General features: G+C 43.1%; 1 protein-coding gene across 1 annotated transcript in view; it reads right to left on the bottom strand.

Moving 5' to 3' along the window:
* KMT2B (lysine methyltransferase 2B) overlaps positions 1–19,790 on the bottom strand; it is a gene marked incomplete in the record, with an annotated part of 4,527,268 nt that overhangs the window by 2,343,263 nt on the left and 2,164,215 nt on the right. The window contains 2 exon segments of the mRNA XM_044079325.1: positions 3,958–4,031; positions 6,942–7,040. Coding sequence (XP_043935260.1) covers positions 3,958–4,031; positions 6,942–7,040 — 173 coding nt within the window.

The raw sequence follows: 19,790 nt of genomic DNA, 5'->3' as shown, positions 1-19,790 counted from the left end.
TTCCTGTCTGACTTTTAGTAAAACCTTGGGGAGCAGAGGCAGAGGGGGAAAGGCATAGGTTTTTCCAGCTGAAGGATAGAGCATTCACTTTCCAAGCTTTTTTGTGATGAATTCTTGTGCAGAATTTGTCTAACTGGTAGTTTTGGGGAGAGGCAAAAAGATGTGCCTGGGCTCCCCCATTTTCGTGTCAACATGCTGAAGCCTTGTGGATCCAGTTTCCATTCGTGTGGGTCCATAAGATTTCTGCTTATGTCGTCTGCCAGAGTATTCTGCTTTCCTGGCAGGAATTAAGCTTGTAGATTTATTTGGTAAGTCAAGGCTGTGTTCCACAAGGCCATGGCTAGTCTGCAAAGGGGGCAGGAGTGGGTACACCCCCTGCTTAAGTACCACATAACTGTGGTGTTGTCCGTCTTTATCAGTAGTTGTCCTGGATGAAGGAAGTCCTTGAAAGCTGTCAGAGCATTCTGAACAGCGAGCATTTCTTTCTGGTTGATATGTTGGTGCATTTGATTTGGGCTCCATACGCCCTGAATGTTTCTCCCTGCCAGATGGGCCCCCCAAGCATAGTCTGATGTGTCTGTAGTCAGGGCTTGGGTGGCAGGGGGTAGAATGAATGAATGACAGTCCCTTGTTTTGGTGACAGGCCTCTGCCCACCAAAGGAACTCCTGTTGCAAGCAAGGAATGAGAGGAATCATTGTTTCCAGGCTGTGACAATGCTGACTCCATATGCTTTTTAGGTACCACTGAAGTTCCCTCATATGCAGTCTTGCGTATGGAATTAGTAGAATGTAGGATGCCATGAACCTCAACGCCTGTAGAATTTGTCTGGCAGATAGCTGGGTTTTTGTGGCCACTTGTTTGAAGTATGTTATCAATTTAATTTGTCTGGCGTGAGGTAAGCCATCTGGGCAGTTGTATTCAAGCTTGCACCCAGGAGTGCAATTATTTGAGAGGGTACCAGTTGTGATTTCTTTTCGTTTATGGTGTACCCCAGGCATGTTAGAAGCCTTTTTACAAACGCCAGATGTTGTAGAAGAGTGTCCTTGTCCTCTGCCTGAATTAGACAATCATCCAGATAAGGATAAATTTTAATGCTTCTTTGTCTGCAAAACGCAATCACTGGTGCCAGGCACTTTGTGAAGACCCTGGGCACAGTAGATAAGCCAAAGTGCAGTGCAGATAACTGGTAATGCCAATAGCCTGCCCTGAAGCCGAGGTATCTTCTGCAAGATTCCCTGATTGGGATATGCAGGTAAGCCTCTTTTAAGGCTAGAGTTACCAACCAGGCATTCTTGCCTAGCATAGGCAGTAGCTGTTGCAGAGTCAGAATCCTGAATTTTGGAATGTTCAGGAAAGTATTTAGAATGGATAAATCGAGAATCGGATGCCATGATTTGTCTTTTCTGGGTACCAGGAAAAGTCTTGAATAAAAACCTTGTTCTTTTTCGTTTTCTGGTAATGGCTGAATAGCCCCAATTATCCATGAGGGACATGACTTGTTTCTGGGCCTCTGCCCACTGATTTGGAGGCAGATCTGGTCACCCGTTTGGAATTGGCAACTTGTGGAAATAAAATCTGTACCCCCGGGATACTATATTTAAGACCCACTTGTCCTGGGTAATTAGATGCCAATTTTGAGCATGAAGTGCTAGTTTTCTCCCCAAAGGGGCTGCCAAAAGTTAAGTGCTTGGAAATGGCAGAGGAAAGTCATTGACACTGTTTACAGCAGCGTGGTGCTTTGCTACTTCCTGATTTGGAGGTGGAGGCACCCCACTGTTTTGTCCTGTAAGATCCTTGTGACTGAAACCTAGAGCCTTTGCAGTACCTGGGTTTGACCTGAGCGGCTCTGTTGGGTACTGGAAAGGACCAATTCTTAAGTAGGCCAGTGCCTACTGAACCTGGGTGGCTGCACTTGCAAGAAATCTTTTACAGTTTGCATAGATTTAGCTTTGTCTTCCATCTTTTTCAAAACTTCTTCTGCCTTATTACCAAACAGACTGTCCTGCTGTAAAGGAGCAGCCAACAATTTAGCTTTAACATGATCAGGCAGATTTTGCTCCTTGAGCCAAGCATGCCTTCTTATCACAGATCCAGTTACGCCGGCCCTGCAAGAGGCCTCCAAGGAATCAAAACCACATTACAAAGTATGCCTTCCAACTTGTTCAGCTGAATACAATAAATCTTGTAACTCTCTATTTTCCACACAATCAGAAATCAACATAATTTTCTGTTTCAGTAAGCCCATGACATGCTGTTGATATTTAAGCATATGAAATTGACAGTTTAAAGCCCTGACTGCCAGGGTTGCAGACGTATAAACCTTCTTACCCCATCTATCCAGCGCCCTGGAGTCTCTATCAGAACGGGTAGGATTTTTGGCAGTAGAAGCCTTAACACCCTTGGGACCCTGAGAAATAGTTTCAGGGTCAGCAGGAGGATTTTTGAAAATAAACTTGTGGGAGTCAGGAACCCTGTAATTCCTGTCTGACTTACTAGGAGCTGGAGGCAGGGAATCAGGAGCCATGCTGGATTCTGAGAAACATCATCAACAATGTCTAATACAGGAGGTATAGCCAAAGGCCTATGCTGTGGAAGAAAATTCCTAAAGCCACTTTTTTGATTCAGAGAAATCCTAACTCTCCCAATGAAAATGTTCCCTTAAAGTATGCAAGGTTTCACTAAAAGAATAATCTTCAGGCGGAGATGCAGATGGGATGGATTCTTCTGCAGCTGAATCCTCATAGGGAGGAAAAGAAAATTCCTGATCAGAAGAGGCATCAGAAGAAATGGAAAACTGATCTGAAGATTCATAATCAGTGCCTTGCCTAGGCCTCTTAGCGGGGGGGCTTGGGAACCCCTGATCAAGGTAATCAAGTCCTCCGCCATTTTGATCATCTGTTTTTTAGGCATAGGGGCCTGAGCACGTGGCTCATGCATCGTTTTTTTAGACATAAAAGTTGGTTTTGGCCCTGTTTTTGATGATGGCGTCTGTTTAATGTACAAATCTTTAGGTCTGAAAACATCCTCAGAAGCCAGTGCCTGCTCAGTGGCTCTGGACCCATCCAAGGGAGAGACATTCGCGGGTTCAATACAGAGAGAATTTCGCAGCGTACCAGACTCCGCTTGGGTCTCGGTAGAGGCCTGCGACTCAAAAGTAGCAGGTATCAGGGGCTGCGAAAGCGCCTCAATGAGTACCGGAGAACCGGCAACTGGCTTAGAAGCTTCGTCTGTTTTGGACCTCGACAGTCTCTCTTGTCTTGTTCTTTGTTTTTTTTTGTGAATTCTTGTAGTCTGATTGCTAACCGATGACATTTCAGGGTAATTAAATCTGGATTCAAAATATTTTGAAGCAAAAATATACTGACGCTTAATAGTCTGTTGGTTAAATCTAGCACAAAACCGACAGCAAGGCACGTTATGATCTGGGCCTAGGCAAGGAATACAGTACAAATGAAAATCCTTATGAGGTATTTGCTTCCCACAAGTAATGCAATTATTAACTTTTACTGACAACAGTAAGCAGCAAGAAAAAGTTTCCCCAACGGGGTACTTAGCTTTAGTTTGAAGACTTCGGTTCTGAAACTCAAATATGAAAATTTCAGGAGTCGGCCGACCGGCACTTGCGAACTACTTCTGCTTCGGGCACCGTGTGGCAAGAAAAACTGAATAAAATGGCATCGGCTGCATGTTTTGTACCCCTGACGACCTAACGTCATGAAAGAAGAGACAGCAACTGATGCAGGACCCAAGACTTTGTTATTCAGGCCGACTGAGTGCAACCTGCCAGCAGATTACCCAAATGCAATGACTGCAACAGTGAAACACGAAGATCATCATCTGAATGCCATGCTGTCTGAAATTCCTCTCCTAGCTCAAGGAGGAGAAAATCTGAAGGTCAATGAGATGCAAGATGCATCACCTTACCTAAAACATAACCATTTCATTTTCTTACTTACTTCTGCATACTTCGATTCTTCCCGGAGTATTTGCAATCTTGAGCACTGAACCAACTGAAAAACTGGTCCATAAGCTAAACAAAATGAGAGATTTAAGTAGTTAATATTCTAAAATACAGTATTATGCATCATTCTCATGTACATAAATATTTTTAAGTTTAGAAAATTTCAACCAATCAAAAAAAAAAAAACTCAAGCCAAAATGCAGTGTTGAAGTTTTTTGTGATAAAAATGTTTAACACAGTAATACATAAACTACAAAAGTACTTTTGAAAATTATGTTATCTAAAACAACTCTACAGTGTAGTGATTTTATGACAAGCCTTTCATCAGCCTCTCAAGTTGCAGCACACACATCGTTCAGTGTTAGTGGTTCTACAAGTAGCAGACACACCCTCTTATGCTAGAAGACTGTGGGCTGTTCTCCCACACCGGGTGTTCAGATTATTTTTTCCAACAGAGCAGTGTACAGGGCTGCTGCATTCCCAAATGTGTTGCTCAATAAGCCTAAACATTAAACTGCAGTTCAATCTGTCCAAGCAGGGGTAAGCTCCCAAGCTGCAATGGTCAAAAATAGTAGGGTGCTTTAGTTATAAACACTTATTTTCAAGTATATGCTCCAAATATACACACGTTTAAAATAATAAAATAAATTTGAATAGGTAATGTCCGTGGGAGCACCTGTATATGTCTGGTAAATGCCCCTATATGGAGGGGTAAATTTCCCATTTGGAAAGTGCAAAAAATTATGTCTGGTATGCTTTTAGTTAAAATGGATTTTGGGGGGTTAAAAACGTATTTAGTTTTTTGCTTCTTGCATGCTTTTATTGAAGTTAAAAGTCTAGGAAAATGTGGCATGGGATCAGAGATGAGAGGGAGCAAATTCATACACGATCACCCTGCTAAACATTAGTGTGTGCGCAAGTCAAAAACATATATGCAGCAGAAATGCCATCTATGATATCAGAGCACAAAAGCAACCAACAATGGAAAATGGAAACCAGTGGTGACATTTTAACTAGCTAAAGCCTGCTCCACACAAGAAAAGGCTGGTGCAAGGTCAGGGCACACTTCAGAACTAATTCAAATACTATAACTTCCACACCCATCACAAGAATAGCTCTCGACCTCCTAGCACAGGAAATATGGACAAAGCCAAGAATAATAGGGGGCAAAGGCCCAAAATTGGGACAAACTTTAAATATTGTTCTTATAAACTCAGAAAGTTGCTAGAAACAAAGGTTTTGTGTTAGCATGCATTTTCTGAAGATGTGAAGTCTGAAAATGAAATTACTATTTACTGACTTCATTCCTCACTGACTTACCAGAAAACCACAAATTTTATGAGGAACATACCAAAACTATGAGCCAAAAGTCTGGACGTTCTGCAAAAATGTGGACAGTTGAGAGGTATGATCATAAACTCACACCAGACCCCAAACATGATTTTCAGGCACTATAGGGCAACCGCCAATAAGAAATGACAGCATAGGCCCTCCCCAAAAAATAAATAAATAAATAAATAAATAAATAAATAAAAGGGCCAGTTGACCTACTCAGGACTGAAGGCTGATCCTAGAGGAATTTCTCCAGTTCCATGTACCCAAGAAATGTAAACTGTCAACAGACAGGACCATGGGATCAGGGTGGACACCAGATGCTCCTGCTAACTATCCAAAGAAAGGGCAGTGCATCAAACTCTTGGTGTACAATCCCACAAAAGGAACAAATGAGTTACCCCCCCGCCAAAGTTCCCACCCATGAAGCTGGGAAAACAGAAGGCCTCTAACACAGCTCATTACCTGAAGGATCCAGACAACACCTTGAAAATGGTTTACCTCAAGGAGGGTCAAGTTATGGACATGTTCTCAGAGCTTGTCCTTGTGATGCTTTGACATATGCCTGTGGTTCCAAAAGTAACCCATCTCACTGGTCACAACATGAATGTCTTTCAAACAACACCATCTCTGCAAAATATGGTAACTTTTGCTGCCTCTGTTGTTGAGCAGGTAGGCTGAATATTGGAAACTGGGGCAGTTGTCAGCCATGTTTAACTCCAAAACAGTAAATACAATGCCAGTGTATGTTCTGGTTGTTAATCTGGCTGGCCATATAAACACTTCCTACAAACAGGTAAAGTCAGTAAAGGAACTCTATTCAAGACAACTTGGATTAAGACATAATGTGTGCCAGCAGTTCAAACAAATGTAGATTCTTAAGAAAGGCTATATTTTGTTGCTAGCATGTTAAGTCAAAGGCATGCATGTCTGACTATACGATTTTGCTGAAAATGAAAAGGCAAATTATGACTATTACAGAAGTAATATCAAAACTTAAGAATTCAGCACAGTGGGATTGCAAAGCTAGATCTTAACTATGCCTTTCTAGTCAAATATATTGTACCTATGAAAGGTAATGAAGAATTTATATAACTGGTTCTATTTCAGTTTTGAAACTGAAAAAAATGCAAATATTGCTGATATACCTGAATGAATGTGAACCACAGAATTTTTTATGCATTAAGTAAGCTCCTACAGCTCACGACAGACGTATTTTATTATCAGTCATGCTGTGCAGGCTGCAGGAGAATACTGGGCTTTTGGCTAAGTAACCCTTTTCTTTCCACCAATCTGTGTCCTTAGCATTAAGAATATACAAGGGACCCACCCTTCCAACATGGTTAATGAAAAATGTCATCACCTTGTACGAAATATCACTAAAGCAGTCTGCATTCAGTAAGTTCACATTTGTAGGTTTAACTGTTTTCAGTCTTTTCTGTTTCAGGAATCTGAAGATCAAATTTATAAAACAAAATAATACATGTTGTTTATAATAGATGGTCCTGCCCTTTAATTCAGCACCAAGTAACCTTCACATCAAGTCATTAAGTCAAGAACAGTTTTACAAACTTCTCCGAGAACAACTACATGCAACTGTAGTGTGAGAATTCTATGCCATTACAGCTAACTCTGCTCAGACTGTACCTTCGTAAAGGAAGTCTTGACCAATACACCGTCTTTGGCATTCTTCTCTTCAGTAATCTGCAACTGAATGATGGCTGCTACATCATTACTGAATGTATGCTGTAGGAAAGAAAAACAGCAAAATGTTGGAAGATACTGTCAGAGAGGTTCTCTTGATTTTAGAAAATGTAAACAGTTTTCCCTAGAGAAGTATCTTCTTATCTAATTTATGGTTGCCACATGTAGTCTCATTCACAACATGCATTACCTTACTATGTGACAGAACTGCCAATGTATTCCAAAAGCTGTTTTAAAAGAAAGTACAACTGTGTCTGAAACCTCTGTGCAGTGCACTAACCATAGCTGTTGCTGCTCCTTTCTTAACTGCTATCCTAAGACTTATTTGAACTTTGGAACTCTAACCTCAATGGAATATATTAAACAATGGCTGCTGCTGTCGTTTTCTTCCTGCCTGCCTGGGACCATTACATGGAGTTAGGAAAATTCTAAATTGTGGGGAAAGTTACCATAAGGATCCCTGGATCACAAACGTGTCAACCAAAACGCTTCAGTCAATTGTCACATGGCATAAAAAGAAATTATGTACTACCATAACGTTACATCCTCAGATTCAACCTGGTCATTACTTTAGCTCATGGCCACCAAAAAGCTTGCAAGCTTCTTCCTTACCCATAACGCATCAGCCCGTAACATACCTCATATCTTGTTTGTTGTTTGACAAAGTAGGACAGATGAAGCCAAGGAAGAATTCTCAAACCCAATATTAAAATTAGAGATTGCTAACTGAACTCTGTTGAGGAGCTATCTGCTTCATTAAAGATAGTTACCAAAAATTCAAGAACACTTTTTACATGAGTTGAGAAGGGTCTATGTGTTTCTGCTGTACCCAAAAACAAACCTTTTCCATTTACTTCTATAAAGTTTGCTTGTAGAAGCCTTCTGGGAAGATAAAACTTTATGACGGATGACTGGCTATTAAAGGACTTGGAGAAATCATGCTGCTAGCTTGAGGTTTAAGATATCCAGATCAATCATGCCTGTTGGGTGAGACAGGAGATCTGGAATCAGATCCAGAATCCAAGGTGGGTAAAGTAGATGAGGACAAAGGGGAACCAAATCTGTCCAGACCAATAAGGTGCAATGAGTATGACTCTGCTCTTTAACCTGGTAGCTTTCTACAGAAATTTGGAGATAAAGGAAGTCAAGAGGATAAGCACAGAGACGACCAGGGTGCCGATTGTGGAGTAGACTGCCCCTTAGTGATTCCCTTGGAGGGGGGAAATCAGGCAAAGAAGTTGCTGCATTTGTTTATGGGAAGAGGCAAAAAGATTGCAGCAAGGCTGGCCCCATCGATGGAAAATCATTTCTGTCACATTCATGTTGCGAGACCAGTCATGACGTAGTAGAATGGACCTCCTCAATTTGTCTGCTATCATGTTGGACTTCCCAGAATGTGCATTGCTATCAGAAAGCAGTTGGATGAGATTGCCTGTTGCCACACTCTGAGGACTTCCCGAAACAAGGGGTAAGACCTGGTTTTTCCTTGTTGATGTACCAAACTACAGACATACTGTCTGTTTGAATCACAACTGTCCCAAAAGTGGGTACGTCTTGGAAGGCCTGCAATGCTAAGAGCACTGTTTTCATTTCTAGTACATTTATATGTGTGTTGGCCTCTCTGGGGGACTCAAGTGCCTTAAACTATTTACCCCAGGAAGTGCCCCCCAATCCGTATTGTGTCCATGGTCATGATGGCCTTGGGTTGAGGAAGAATGAAAGGATGGCCTTGTAGAACCTGATCTGTTCGAATCCACCACCAATGGTATTTTTTATATGCCTGAGTGATTCTTATTTGGGCTGACATTCGATGAAAGAATCAACCATTGTGTTGCTAGCATCCACTGAATATTTTTCATATGAAATCTTGCTAGGGGAACTAAAATTATAGCAGCTGACACTGACCCCCAAGGCTTGAAGAATCAGACGGGCTGAAATATCGGTACTGTGAACCATTTTCCTGACCTGGAATCTTACAGTTCGGACTCTTGCTACAGGAAGAGAAGCTGTCACACTGATACCATGTTGATCATCATCCCTATAAATTCCAATATTTGAGTCAGTTGTAATTGAGATTTGTTATAATTTATGGATATCCCCAGACATGAACAAGTCTGGAGTAAGTAATCTCTTGCTCTTATTAGTAGATGTCTGGTCGGGGTGGTAATGAGCCAGTCATCTATGTATGGAAACACTTGGAATCCCTGCAGTCTCAAGTGAGCTGCTACCACTGCCATGCACTTGAACACCCTGGGGGCTCTGGTGAGGCCAAAGGGAAGTTCTCTGAACTGATAATGACTGGTTCCTTGCCAGAAGCATAAATACCTTTTGGGCTGTCTGTTCATTTTTATGGGATAGTACACATCCTGAAGGTCTACCGAGCACTTCCCAAAAAGGGCAGAATGTAATGAACCATGACCATCCGAAATTTTGCATGCTGAACTAACTTGTTTAAGTTGCTGAGATCTAAAATCAATCTCCAGACCCCCCGTTTCTTGACTACATTTCGGACTTTATCTGGTCTAGTGGGACCTCTTGGATGACTCTCTTTTCTAGCAGCTTCTGTATTGCTAATGCTGCTGTTTTAGTCTGACTGGGTGGATCATCAGAAAATTTGTTTGCAGAAAGAGGTGGAAGGGAAAAGGGAACTGTATATCCCCTGGAAATAATCCTCTCTGGTGCAAGGATAGTCAAACCCTCCAAATGCCTCCAGAGGGGGACAACTGGGCCTCCTTTCAGGAGCGCTGATAGGGTTTATCAGAGAAAAGAATCTCTAAAACCTTGGTTCTGCAGGCCTCCTCTGCTGCATGGGCACTGTCTATTTGAGGTTCTCCCTCTGCCCCTAGGGGGACTATCTCCACGTATATCCTGGAAAGGATCCTGGAAACCTCCTGAACCACATTTTTCATCCTCCCCATAGATTTCTAGAAAAGGGTCTTTGAGGGGGTCGAAAAACATGAACTGCTGTCAAAGGGTGCACCGACAAACAATGACTTGAAAGTCTCCTCAAAATCACAAAAGTGCATCCAGGCATGCCTCCTAATGGAAATGCCTGAATTCGCTGCCCAAGGCACCTTCAGCTGCATGCGAGCAGAGTCATGGACGAATCTGAAACAGATTGAAGAGATAGTCAACTGAGAGGCAACAGATGACTGACACTCAGCAGCAGTGGTCCCTGAAAGGGATTTTGAAAGTTCCTTGATCAAGTCCCTTTGTAGTCTGGTAAAGTCTGCCAAATACTTCAGTGACTTAAGAGCAAAAGTTGCTGAAGCAGATACACACTTCTTAAATCTGTCCATTGTCCTAGATTTCCTCTTAGGGGGATGAACAGGGGAACTCTTGCTCAGCAAGTTCCTTCTTGGTGGCTGCCGTCATAACCATAGCATCTACAGGAAACCCCTTACTCCAGAATTCCTTCCCAAAAGGTGGAGTGAGAATCTGATCTGGCCTCTTAGGGACTGGTTCAACTGAATTAGGTTCCTTCCACATCCACCTAGAAACGAAATCAATGAGCTCATTGGCAGGTAAAGTAACCCAGGAGGTAGAAGGGCCAGCTCCAAAGACTTCGAAAAATACTAATTACTCTGATGTAGGGTTGCTGGGGGACCAATCACCTCTTTGTTTAAGGATTTCAAGAATGTCTCTAAATGAGACATCTTCTGGTAGTGATCGTGGGGACCCTTCACCATCAAAATCAGTATCCTCAGTGACAGACTCTTGGGGGGGGTCCAAGTGCCTCCACTTGCACGTCTTCCAAGAGACTTCCTTGGTGGGATGTTCTAGTGAAGCATCGAAGAGAGATTGTAAAACCTTGCTGGGTGGTCAGGGGGCCTTGAGCTGGCTGCCTCTGTGGCACAGAATGATGTGGCTCTAAGCAAAGAGACATCTGGGATCCAGATGGGAGATCCAAGGGTGTTGGGTTCAGTCTGTCTTGCTGACGCAGAGAACACGCTCTTCACTACCTTGAATGCAGATCGCTCTGGGATGAAGGAGAAGCAGCAGGTTGGCTTTAAAATAATTCCTAAATATAGCAGGACTGGCAGGTTGTTCTAAAGGAGAAGACAGTCTGATGTTCTGACTTGAGCACAGAGGATGTGACTTAGTGAAGGGTAGATAGACAATGCTTGAATCGCTCGTGGGAATTTGTACAAACTAACCTTTAAGGAAAGGTAGTTAATTAGCCACACAAAGTGTTTCAGGTTTGACATACATGATTTCCATATAATTCAGTCATAAATCTTGCAAGGAAATGGTAGTTTTTTTAAGGGTGACTATGACCTCAAGAATCTTAAGGTTGGAGCATTTTCTGCTACACTTTTGAAATCTGGTCTTAAGACAATGGCAGCTTTCTCAGTGTGCTCATACTACTGCTGCTGCTAGTTAACACCATAAATAGCAATGGGCTCAATACAAAATCCAGAGGAACACAACCCAAACAAAAAAGGACAAAGCAAGTATCCTGTCAGGCCAGTGCTTCTCTCCATTAAGACCGGTAATAATGTGCTAACCAACTTAATACATTCCATCTGAAATCAGTGTGTCACAGCATGAAGGAAGAAGAAATTTATAATACTAAAGGGCTTAGAAAAGTGCAAATGCAAAAAAGCTGCATCAAAAAACTTGAGTAGAAAGGGGCACTCAGCCAAACATGAGAGGCAAGAGCAAAAGAAAGAAAACAGTGTAGAGGTCTTGGAAAGAAAACAGTGTAGAGGTCTTGGAAAGAAAACACGAAAGAGATGGGCTTAGAGAAGGTCAGATGTTAAAAAAAAAAAACAAACTACATGCCATCAGAAGGGAAGTGGGCAGGGATGTCACAAATGTAGATGTCAAAGGCAGGCAAGATAAATAAGAATGACCTCACACATGCTTAAAAAGCCAGAACAAGCAATCAGCTGATTTTCTTACTGCACATTATCAGCTTTTCTCCCTTCAACAAACATCACACTGAACTAATTTGTAGGTAATTGGGGTTCGAATGGAGAGATGAAACGTCAGCAAGCAAAGGAGAGTAGTAGTGCTGAAACTGAAATAATCATCAAGTCTTGGTGAGTATCTTCACAAGGTGAACCCTGTCTTTACAAAATTTCGGTAAGCCGCGATGGTGCAGTGGTAGCGTTGTTGCCTCACAGCAAGAGGTTCTCCTGTTCGATTCTCGGCTGGAGCGCCTTCTGTGTGGAGTCTACATGTCCTCCCTGCGGTCGAGTAGCGTTCGAAAGACATGCGTGAATGGGCGTGCCTTTGCTGAAGGTTGGGTGTCAAGCTGGCACCTCGGCAACGTAAAAATCTACTGCCAATAACTAGCGGACTGGAGTTCTGCTGTGGCGACCCCAAACTGGGAAAAGCCGAAAGAAAAACAACCACCAAGGCGACACTGATCTATAGACTATTTATACAGCATACATCATGGACAGAAGTAGGTTAAAAACTAAAAAAGATAGCGGGGTAACAAGAACCATGATAACAAAGTGCCCAATCCTGGTAGGTACAGTGGTGCCAGGACTGGAAAAGAAGACAATGTAGAATCCTCAAAATACAGAAATAGTCCTACAATGGGGCCAGGCCAGGCCCAGGGGGAGGATACCCCCCTGTTGTAGAAGGAAGTAGCAGTCCACAAAAATTACAAAAAACGATAGGCCAAACAGCAGCTATAAAGACGATAAAATGGACCATTAAGGGTAAGAAATTATGTATTGTTACTATTATGCAAAAAGCCCAGAATTTCCAGACACAAGATAAATAAAATGATTAAGAGAAAAATTAGAGAAAAGAAACACTTCCGTAAGAAAAACGGTCAGCAGCTTCAAATGAAAAATGTGTGTTCAATGATCCAACAGATTTGTGAAAAACATTACATAGATCAAGAAACCTTGACCTGTTTGGAAAAAGAAGCATCTGAGGAAGTGCGAAAATATAAACAACAAAACCAAGAGATATTTGAAAAGCATAGAAAATAAATATGGACATGGGAAAAAAAAGAGAGTTGATATGGTGCAATATTTATGCAAAGGAGAAAGCCAAATTAAACAATGTGAAGAAGGTAGCCCCAAAGTTATTTCGAAGAGAAATACAGCCAAAGGCATCCAGATATGGAAAACTTCACAATAAAAAAAAAAATCACTACAAAGATGGAACATAGAAAAGAAGATTAGTAAAGTAGAAGTTAAAAAAATAGAAGCTGAAGTTTTGGAGTGCTTGCGAAGTGAAGGATTTGGTGTAGAAGGCCTAGCACAGGTTACATTACAGCAGGATGAAGCGAGTCCCCAAAGTAGGGAGAAACAGGAAGATCAGGAAACATCTGAAGAAGACATATGGACATGGGAAAGAAAAAGAGATTTAATAATGTGTAATATTTATGCAAAGGAGAAAGCAAAACTAACCAATGCAAAAAGAGCAGCACCAAAAACATTTGAAGAGAAACACAGGCAAGGGAATCCAGACTTGGCCAACTTTACAATACAAAAAGTAAGAAGACAAAGAGGAAAAGTAGAAAAGGAGATTAGTAATGGAAAAGCTAAAGAAATAGAAACTGAGGTCAAGGATTCAGTGTAGAAAATCTAATTCAGAAAGCACCACAACAGGATAGAGTAATTGATGTCCAAAATTAAGGGGAAATCAGTGGAACAGGAAGCAATTGGTCAGGTGCCATATGGAGATAAATTGGAGCCTTCCATAGGAAACCAGTTTAAACATTCACTTGAAGCTAGACAGCAAGTGAAGGAACAGGAAAATGTGGAAACTCTGATGCAGTCAATGTTGAGGAGTGATAGGCCAGTGAGTTCCCATATGAAAGAGCAACGGATGGCACAGGATGAAGTTGGGGAATGTGCCACAGGAAAATGCTATAGAACCTTCTACAGAATATCTGCAGGAAAGTACAGTTTTGTACCTACCATAAATGTAGATGTCCGATAGATATGCAACTGCAGTCCTGACATATGGGTTGTCCTGCCTCAGGCAGCCCCACGGTCGGCCGGATTCCAAAGTCTGGGTCCGGCGTCGGCTGATGTCGCCTCTTCCCCAACGTCAGAGCGGCTGGGGTATAAAAGCATCAGCCGATGCCATCTTCTTCAGTATTTCCTGCCCCAGATGCCAGGTGCCCTCCAAGGAAGGCTAAAATTTAGAGAATGGATAAAATTCCAGACATGCACAATAGTAATAAACAGATGCGCCATAAATGCTATCCCCAGCTAAGTTGGAAAAGGGGTAGTGGACCCAAAAAAGTAAATTACAGAGGGGTAGGAGGGAGGGTAAACCTGACTGCAGTTGCATATCTATCGGACATCTACATTTATGGTAGGTACAAAACTGTACTATGTCCTTCAAGAATGCAACTGCAGTCCTAACATATGGGTTGAATACCATAGCCAAGCTGGGGGTGGAAGGTTCTAAAAAAAAGATGGTGTAGCTAAAATGCCCTGAAGGACTGCCGAAGCAAAGCCTGCTCGGGATCTGGAGTATAAAGGCAGGTTGTAGTGCTTGGAAAATGTTTGCACGGAGCTCCATGTAGCAGCTTCTAGAATGTCCTTTGTAGCCACCCCTCTTAGAAAGGCTGTGGAGGTGGTTATAGCTCTGGTGGAGTGTGGAATGATATTGGCTGGCACACCTTTTCCATGGAAAGAGTAACAGAATCTGATGCAGTGTCCAATCCATTTTGAAATTGTTTGTTAGGAAATTGCCTTTCCTTGCACTCCAGCAGCGTAAGCTACAAATAGTTGGTCAGACTTTCTGTTGGCCTTTGTTCTGTCCAAGTAGTAGCGTAATTGTCTGTGTTTGTCCAAAGTGTGCAGCAGCTTTTCTCCTTTATTTTGAGGATTGGGAAAGAAAGTAGGCAGGTGAATTGCTTGATTTAGAGACACCCTGGATATCACTTTTGGCATGAATGAAGGATTGGTTCTTAAAGACACTCTGTCCTGATGAAAAATGAGGAATGGTACTGCCATAAGGGCATGTATCTCCGAGACTCTTCTTGCTGAGGTAACTGCCAACAGGAAAACTGTTTTCCAGGAGAGAAATTGCTTTTCTGAAGATGCTGCTGGCTCAAAAGGAGGAAGAATTAATTTTTCCAAGACGAAGTTGAGGTCCCATGCAGGCACTGGTGGTTTCCTGGGAGGTTTGATATTCTTTATCCCTCTTAGAATGTCTTAGCAAAGGATGTGAAAACACAGGTGGATCACAATTGTATTTTGCTGAGATTGCTGAAGCGTGTATTTTTACGGAAGAATATGAAAGGCCACTATGAAGCATTTCTGCCAAGTATTCTAGTATCTGTGGCATGCTCATTACTGATGCATCCTGACCCTTGTTGGCATTCCAGATGATGAATCTCTTCCATTTAGCTGAATAAGTTTTTCTGGTGGAAGGTCTGCGTGCTTCCAGTAAGATCTCTTGAACTTTTTTGGAGAGAGAGATATGGGTAGAAGTCATGGAACCCTCCAAGCTGTCAGCTGCAAAGTTTGCAGGTTGGGATGAACAGTCCTGTAATTGTGCTGAGTTAGAAGCAGAGGCCATTGAGGCAGGGGCCACGGCTTGGGGCGAGATATGCTCCTTAGTAATGGATACCAGTGCTGCCTTGGCCAGTCTGGAGCTATCAAAATACCCTTCGGTTGTTCTGCTTTAATCTTCAGTAACACCTTGGTCATTAATGGTAGAGGTGGGAATGCATAGATTGTCAGAGAATTCCAGCTGAAGGAGAGAGCATCCATTCTCCAGGCTTGAGGATGGTGTGTCCTCGAAGAGAACTTCTTCAGATGATGACTGAGGTGAGAGGCAGAGAGATCTATGTCCGGCCTTCCCCATGCAGGAGTTATTTGTGAAAAAATGTCTGGATGTAGCATCCATTCGTGCGGGTCCAAAATGTTTCTGCTTAGACTGTCCGCCAGAACATTGTCCTTGCCTGGAACGAACTGTATGTTCAGTTTCAGGGACTTTTCCCAAAGAGTCATTGTTAGTCTGCAGAGGGGGTAAGAATGACTGCCTCCCTGTTTATGTACCACATGACAGTGGTGTTGTCTGTCTTTATTAGCAGATGACCTTGCTGAAGAAATTTTCCGAAGGCCTCGATTGCATGAATCACTGCCAACATCTCTTTTTGATTTATGTGCAGATGCATTTCCCGGGGAGCCCATTGCTCTTGAATGAATCTGCCCTCCATGTGCGCCCCCCATCCATGATCTGAGGCGTCTGTTGTAATGGTTTGACTTGCTTGAGGTTTGTTGAAAGACATGCCTTTGTTTAATTGACTTGCTTGAGCCCACCACAAAAATTCCTTTTGAAGACATGGAATGAGTGGTATAATTTCTTCTAAGTTGTGGCTGTGGTGAGACCATAAACTTTTTAGGTACTATTGTAGTTTTCTCATGTGTAGTCTTGCCAGTGGAATCAGAAGAATGCAAGCTGCCATGAAACCCAGGGCCTGCAGGATTTTCCTTGCAGTTATCTGGGTGAGCTTTGCTAGGCTTTTGAAGTAATCTGGTAATTGTTCTTGTTTTTCTTTTGTGAGGAAAGCCATTTGTGAGTTTGAGTCCAGTTTGGCTCCTAGAAAATTTATTTGTTGGGATGGCAGTAGTCTTGATTTTTGAATGTTGACTGTGTATCCCAAAGCCTGTAGTAAGTGAATGACATAGTCCAAGTTTCTTATCAAGGCTTGTTTGCTGTCCGCTTGTATAAGGCAGTTGTCCAGGTAAGGGTATATTTGTATCCCCTGGAGTCTGCAATGTGCAACTACTGATGCCAGGCATTTCGTGAATACTCTGGGCGCAGTAGATAAGCCAAACGGCAATGCTGAGAATTGATAATGCTCTGACCCTGCAAGAAATCTGAGGTATCTTCTGCAACTGTGTCTGATTGGGACATGCAGGTATGCCTCCTTGAGGTCCAGAGTAACCAGCCAAGACCCCTTGCCCAGCATGGGAAGAAGTTGCTGTAACATCAGCATTTTGAATTTTGGCACAATGAGAAAAGTGTTTTGAGCGGACAAGTCCAGTATAGGTCTCCATTGCTTTTCTTTTCTTGGAACAAGGAACAGTCTTGAGTAGAATCCCTGGCCTTGTTCCTGAGAAGGAACCTTTTCTATTGCTTTGATTTGTAACAGGTTTGAAACTTGCATGAGTGCCTCTGCCCTTTGATTTTGTGGCAGGTTTGGCATGCCTTGTCTTGTTGGTAAGGTATGGAAGTGGAACCTGTAACCTTTGTCTATTATGTCCAGAATCCATTTGCCCTTTGTTAAAACGTGCCAATTCTTTGAAAATAAGGATAATTTTCCGCCTAAAGGTGCTTCTCTTTGAGCCTTGGTCGGCGGTGTCATAGTCAAGTCATTGTGATTGTCCCTGTGGAGCAGTAGAAGTCCCTGCGCCACTTCTCTGATTAGTTGGTTGCCATTGGCGGCCCCTGTAGGAGCCTCGGTATTGCCCTCTACCTCGAGCACGCCTGTGTTTTCCCCTTTGGAACTTGTCAGTGTCTGGAAAGGACCAATTCTTTGAAGGTCAATTCCTGCTGAACCTCGGTGGCTGAACCTGGAGGAAGTCTTTGACTGTTTGTACTGATTTAGCCTTTTCCTCAATAGATTTCAACACATCCTGTGCATTAGTACCAAATAGCTTCTGTTTTTCCAGAGGTGCATCTAGGAGCTTTACTTTAACATGATCTGGCAATGCCTGTTCTTTCAACCAAGCATGTCTACGTATGACGGCCCCTGTCATAGCTGCCCTACATGAAGCTTCCAATGCATCATAACCACACTGAAGAAAATGATTGCTAACCTGCTGAGTATTATGAACCAAATCCTGCAAGGCCTTTCTATCTAAAGGCTCAGGAGAGGCTAACTTTTTCTGCAAATCATCCATCAAGAAATCCTGATACTGTAACATATGAAAAAGACAGTTAAGTGCCCTCATGGCAAGGGTGGTTGAGGTATAAACTTTTTTGCCCCATCTCTCCAAGGACCTAGATTCCCTGTCGGCGGGCAAAGGGTTTTTGGCCGTGGAGGTGGCCACTCCTTTGGGCCCCTGAGAAATAGTTTCTAGATCCACAGAGTGGGTCTTAAAGAGATGCTTATGAGTTTCAGGAACCCTGTAATATCTGTCTGGCTTGACAGGACCAGGAGGGAGAGAATCAGGGGAAGCACTGGAGTCTGACTACACATCATCCAATACATCTAACACTGGTGGAATAGCTAAAGGCCTGTGCTGGGGTAACTTAAGGAAAGTACGTAGCCTTTTCCTGGAGTCAGAGAAATCCTGGCCCTGCCACTGAAAATGCTCTCTCATGGAATGGAGAATTCCCCCGAAAGAAATATCCTCTGGAGGAGAGGCAGAGGGAATGGATTCATCAGCATCAGAATCCTCGTAGGCCTGGAAGGATTCTTCCTGGGAATCTGAATGGTCTGAGTCCCCAGAGGCTTCATTTGAGGAAAGGGTATCTGTCTGCTCAACCCTAGGCCTTTTATCTGCAGGCGGTTGAGAACCTCTGTCTGGATGTGCCTGAGAGCCTCTGATTAAAGAAATTAGATCTGCAGCTAAAGTCATGATCTGTTTATCAGAAGTGGAACCCTGGGAAAAAGATTTAGGAGGGTGAGCCTTAGCCTGGCTGGCAGCCTTAGCACGGTGTAGGCCTTGATGGACATAGAGACCGGAGGCCTAGCTGCCCCACGTGCTGGAGTAACTTTATCCACCGGTATGGTGTCAGGTAAATCCTGGGCTTCGGTATCAGGAGGAAAAACAACAACCGGCACCGGAGTAACCTCCGGGACCGAAGTGTGCGGTAAAGCGGTGTCGTCGGTCTGGAGTGGTTGAATTACCACCTCCGAAGAGACCGATGTGCTCGCGGAAGGCTTTGGCGTGGCGTCGGTGGAAGTCGCGGGCTGAGAATGTCGGTCCCGGTCCTTCCGTTTTTTGGAAATATGTGCTGTCGGTTGTTCCAACGGCATGATATAGGAGAAATTTTCCCCAAAAAAGTCTTCAGCAAATTCTGCCCGGCGCCTGAGTGTGTGCTTATTGAAGCAAGCACAGGCAGCACAGGACGAGACGTTGTGGTCTGGGCCCAGGCAGGGAAAGCAGTAAGAATGGAAGTCCTTATGAGGTATTTGTTTACCACAAGACAAACAATTATTAACTTTTGCAGTTTTATCTGACATCGGCTGAGGCAAGAAAAGGTTCCCCAACGGGGTACTTAGCTTTTTGATGACTTCGGTAACTGAAAACACAGGAGCTGGCCGACCAGCACTTGCGAACTGCTTCTGCTTCGGGCACTGCATGGCAAGAAAGACTGAAGAAGATGGCGTCAGCTGATGCTTTTATACCCCAGCCGCTCTGACGTCAGGGAAGAGGCAACATCAGCCGACGCCGGACCCAGACTTTGGAATCCGGCCGACTGAGGGGCTGCCTGAGGCAGGACAACCCATATGTCAGGACAGCAGTTGCATTCTTGAAGGACATCTGGAAACAAGAGATGTACCCTTAGTCTATAAGAAAATGAGCTAAGAGAAGAATTGCTTGATTTAATAGACAAACAGATATATCAAAATCAAGGAAAGAAATAAGACTGCAGAAGGTTAATAAAACCCAAAAATTCAGACGTTTGATGAAACAAATGAACACAGTAATTAGGACTGTTCATAGAGACCCATGTGATATAACAGAAGTAAACAGGATATATTACTGTTGTTGTCATTCGGCTTTTCCCGGTTAGGGGTCGCCACAGCAGAACTCCAGTCTGCTAATGATTGGCAGTAGATTTTGACGAATGCCGAGGTGCCAGCTCGACTTTCAACCTTCAACGAAGGCATGCCCATTTACG

This window comes from Protopterus annectens, chromosome 8.part0 (assembly GCF_019279795.1).
Source record: "Protopterus annectens isolate FY-2018-M chromosome 8.part0, PAN1.0, whole genome shotgun sequence".
Taxonomy (NCBI): Eukaryota; Metazoa; Chordata; order Ceratodontiformes; family Protopteridae; genus Protopterus; species Protopterus annectens.
Note: the sequence above shows the minus strand (reverse complement) of the source record. Positions and strands in the feature narration are given on the sequence as shown.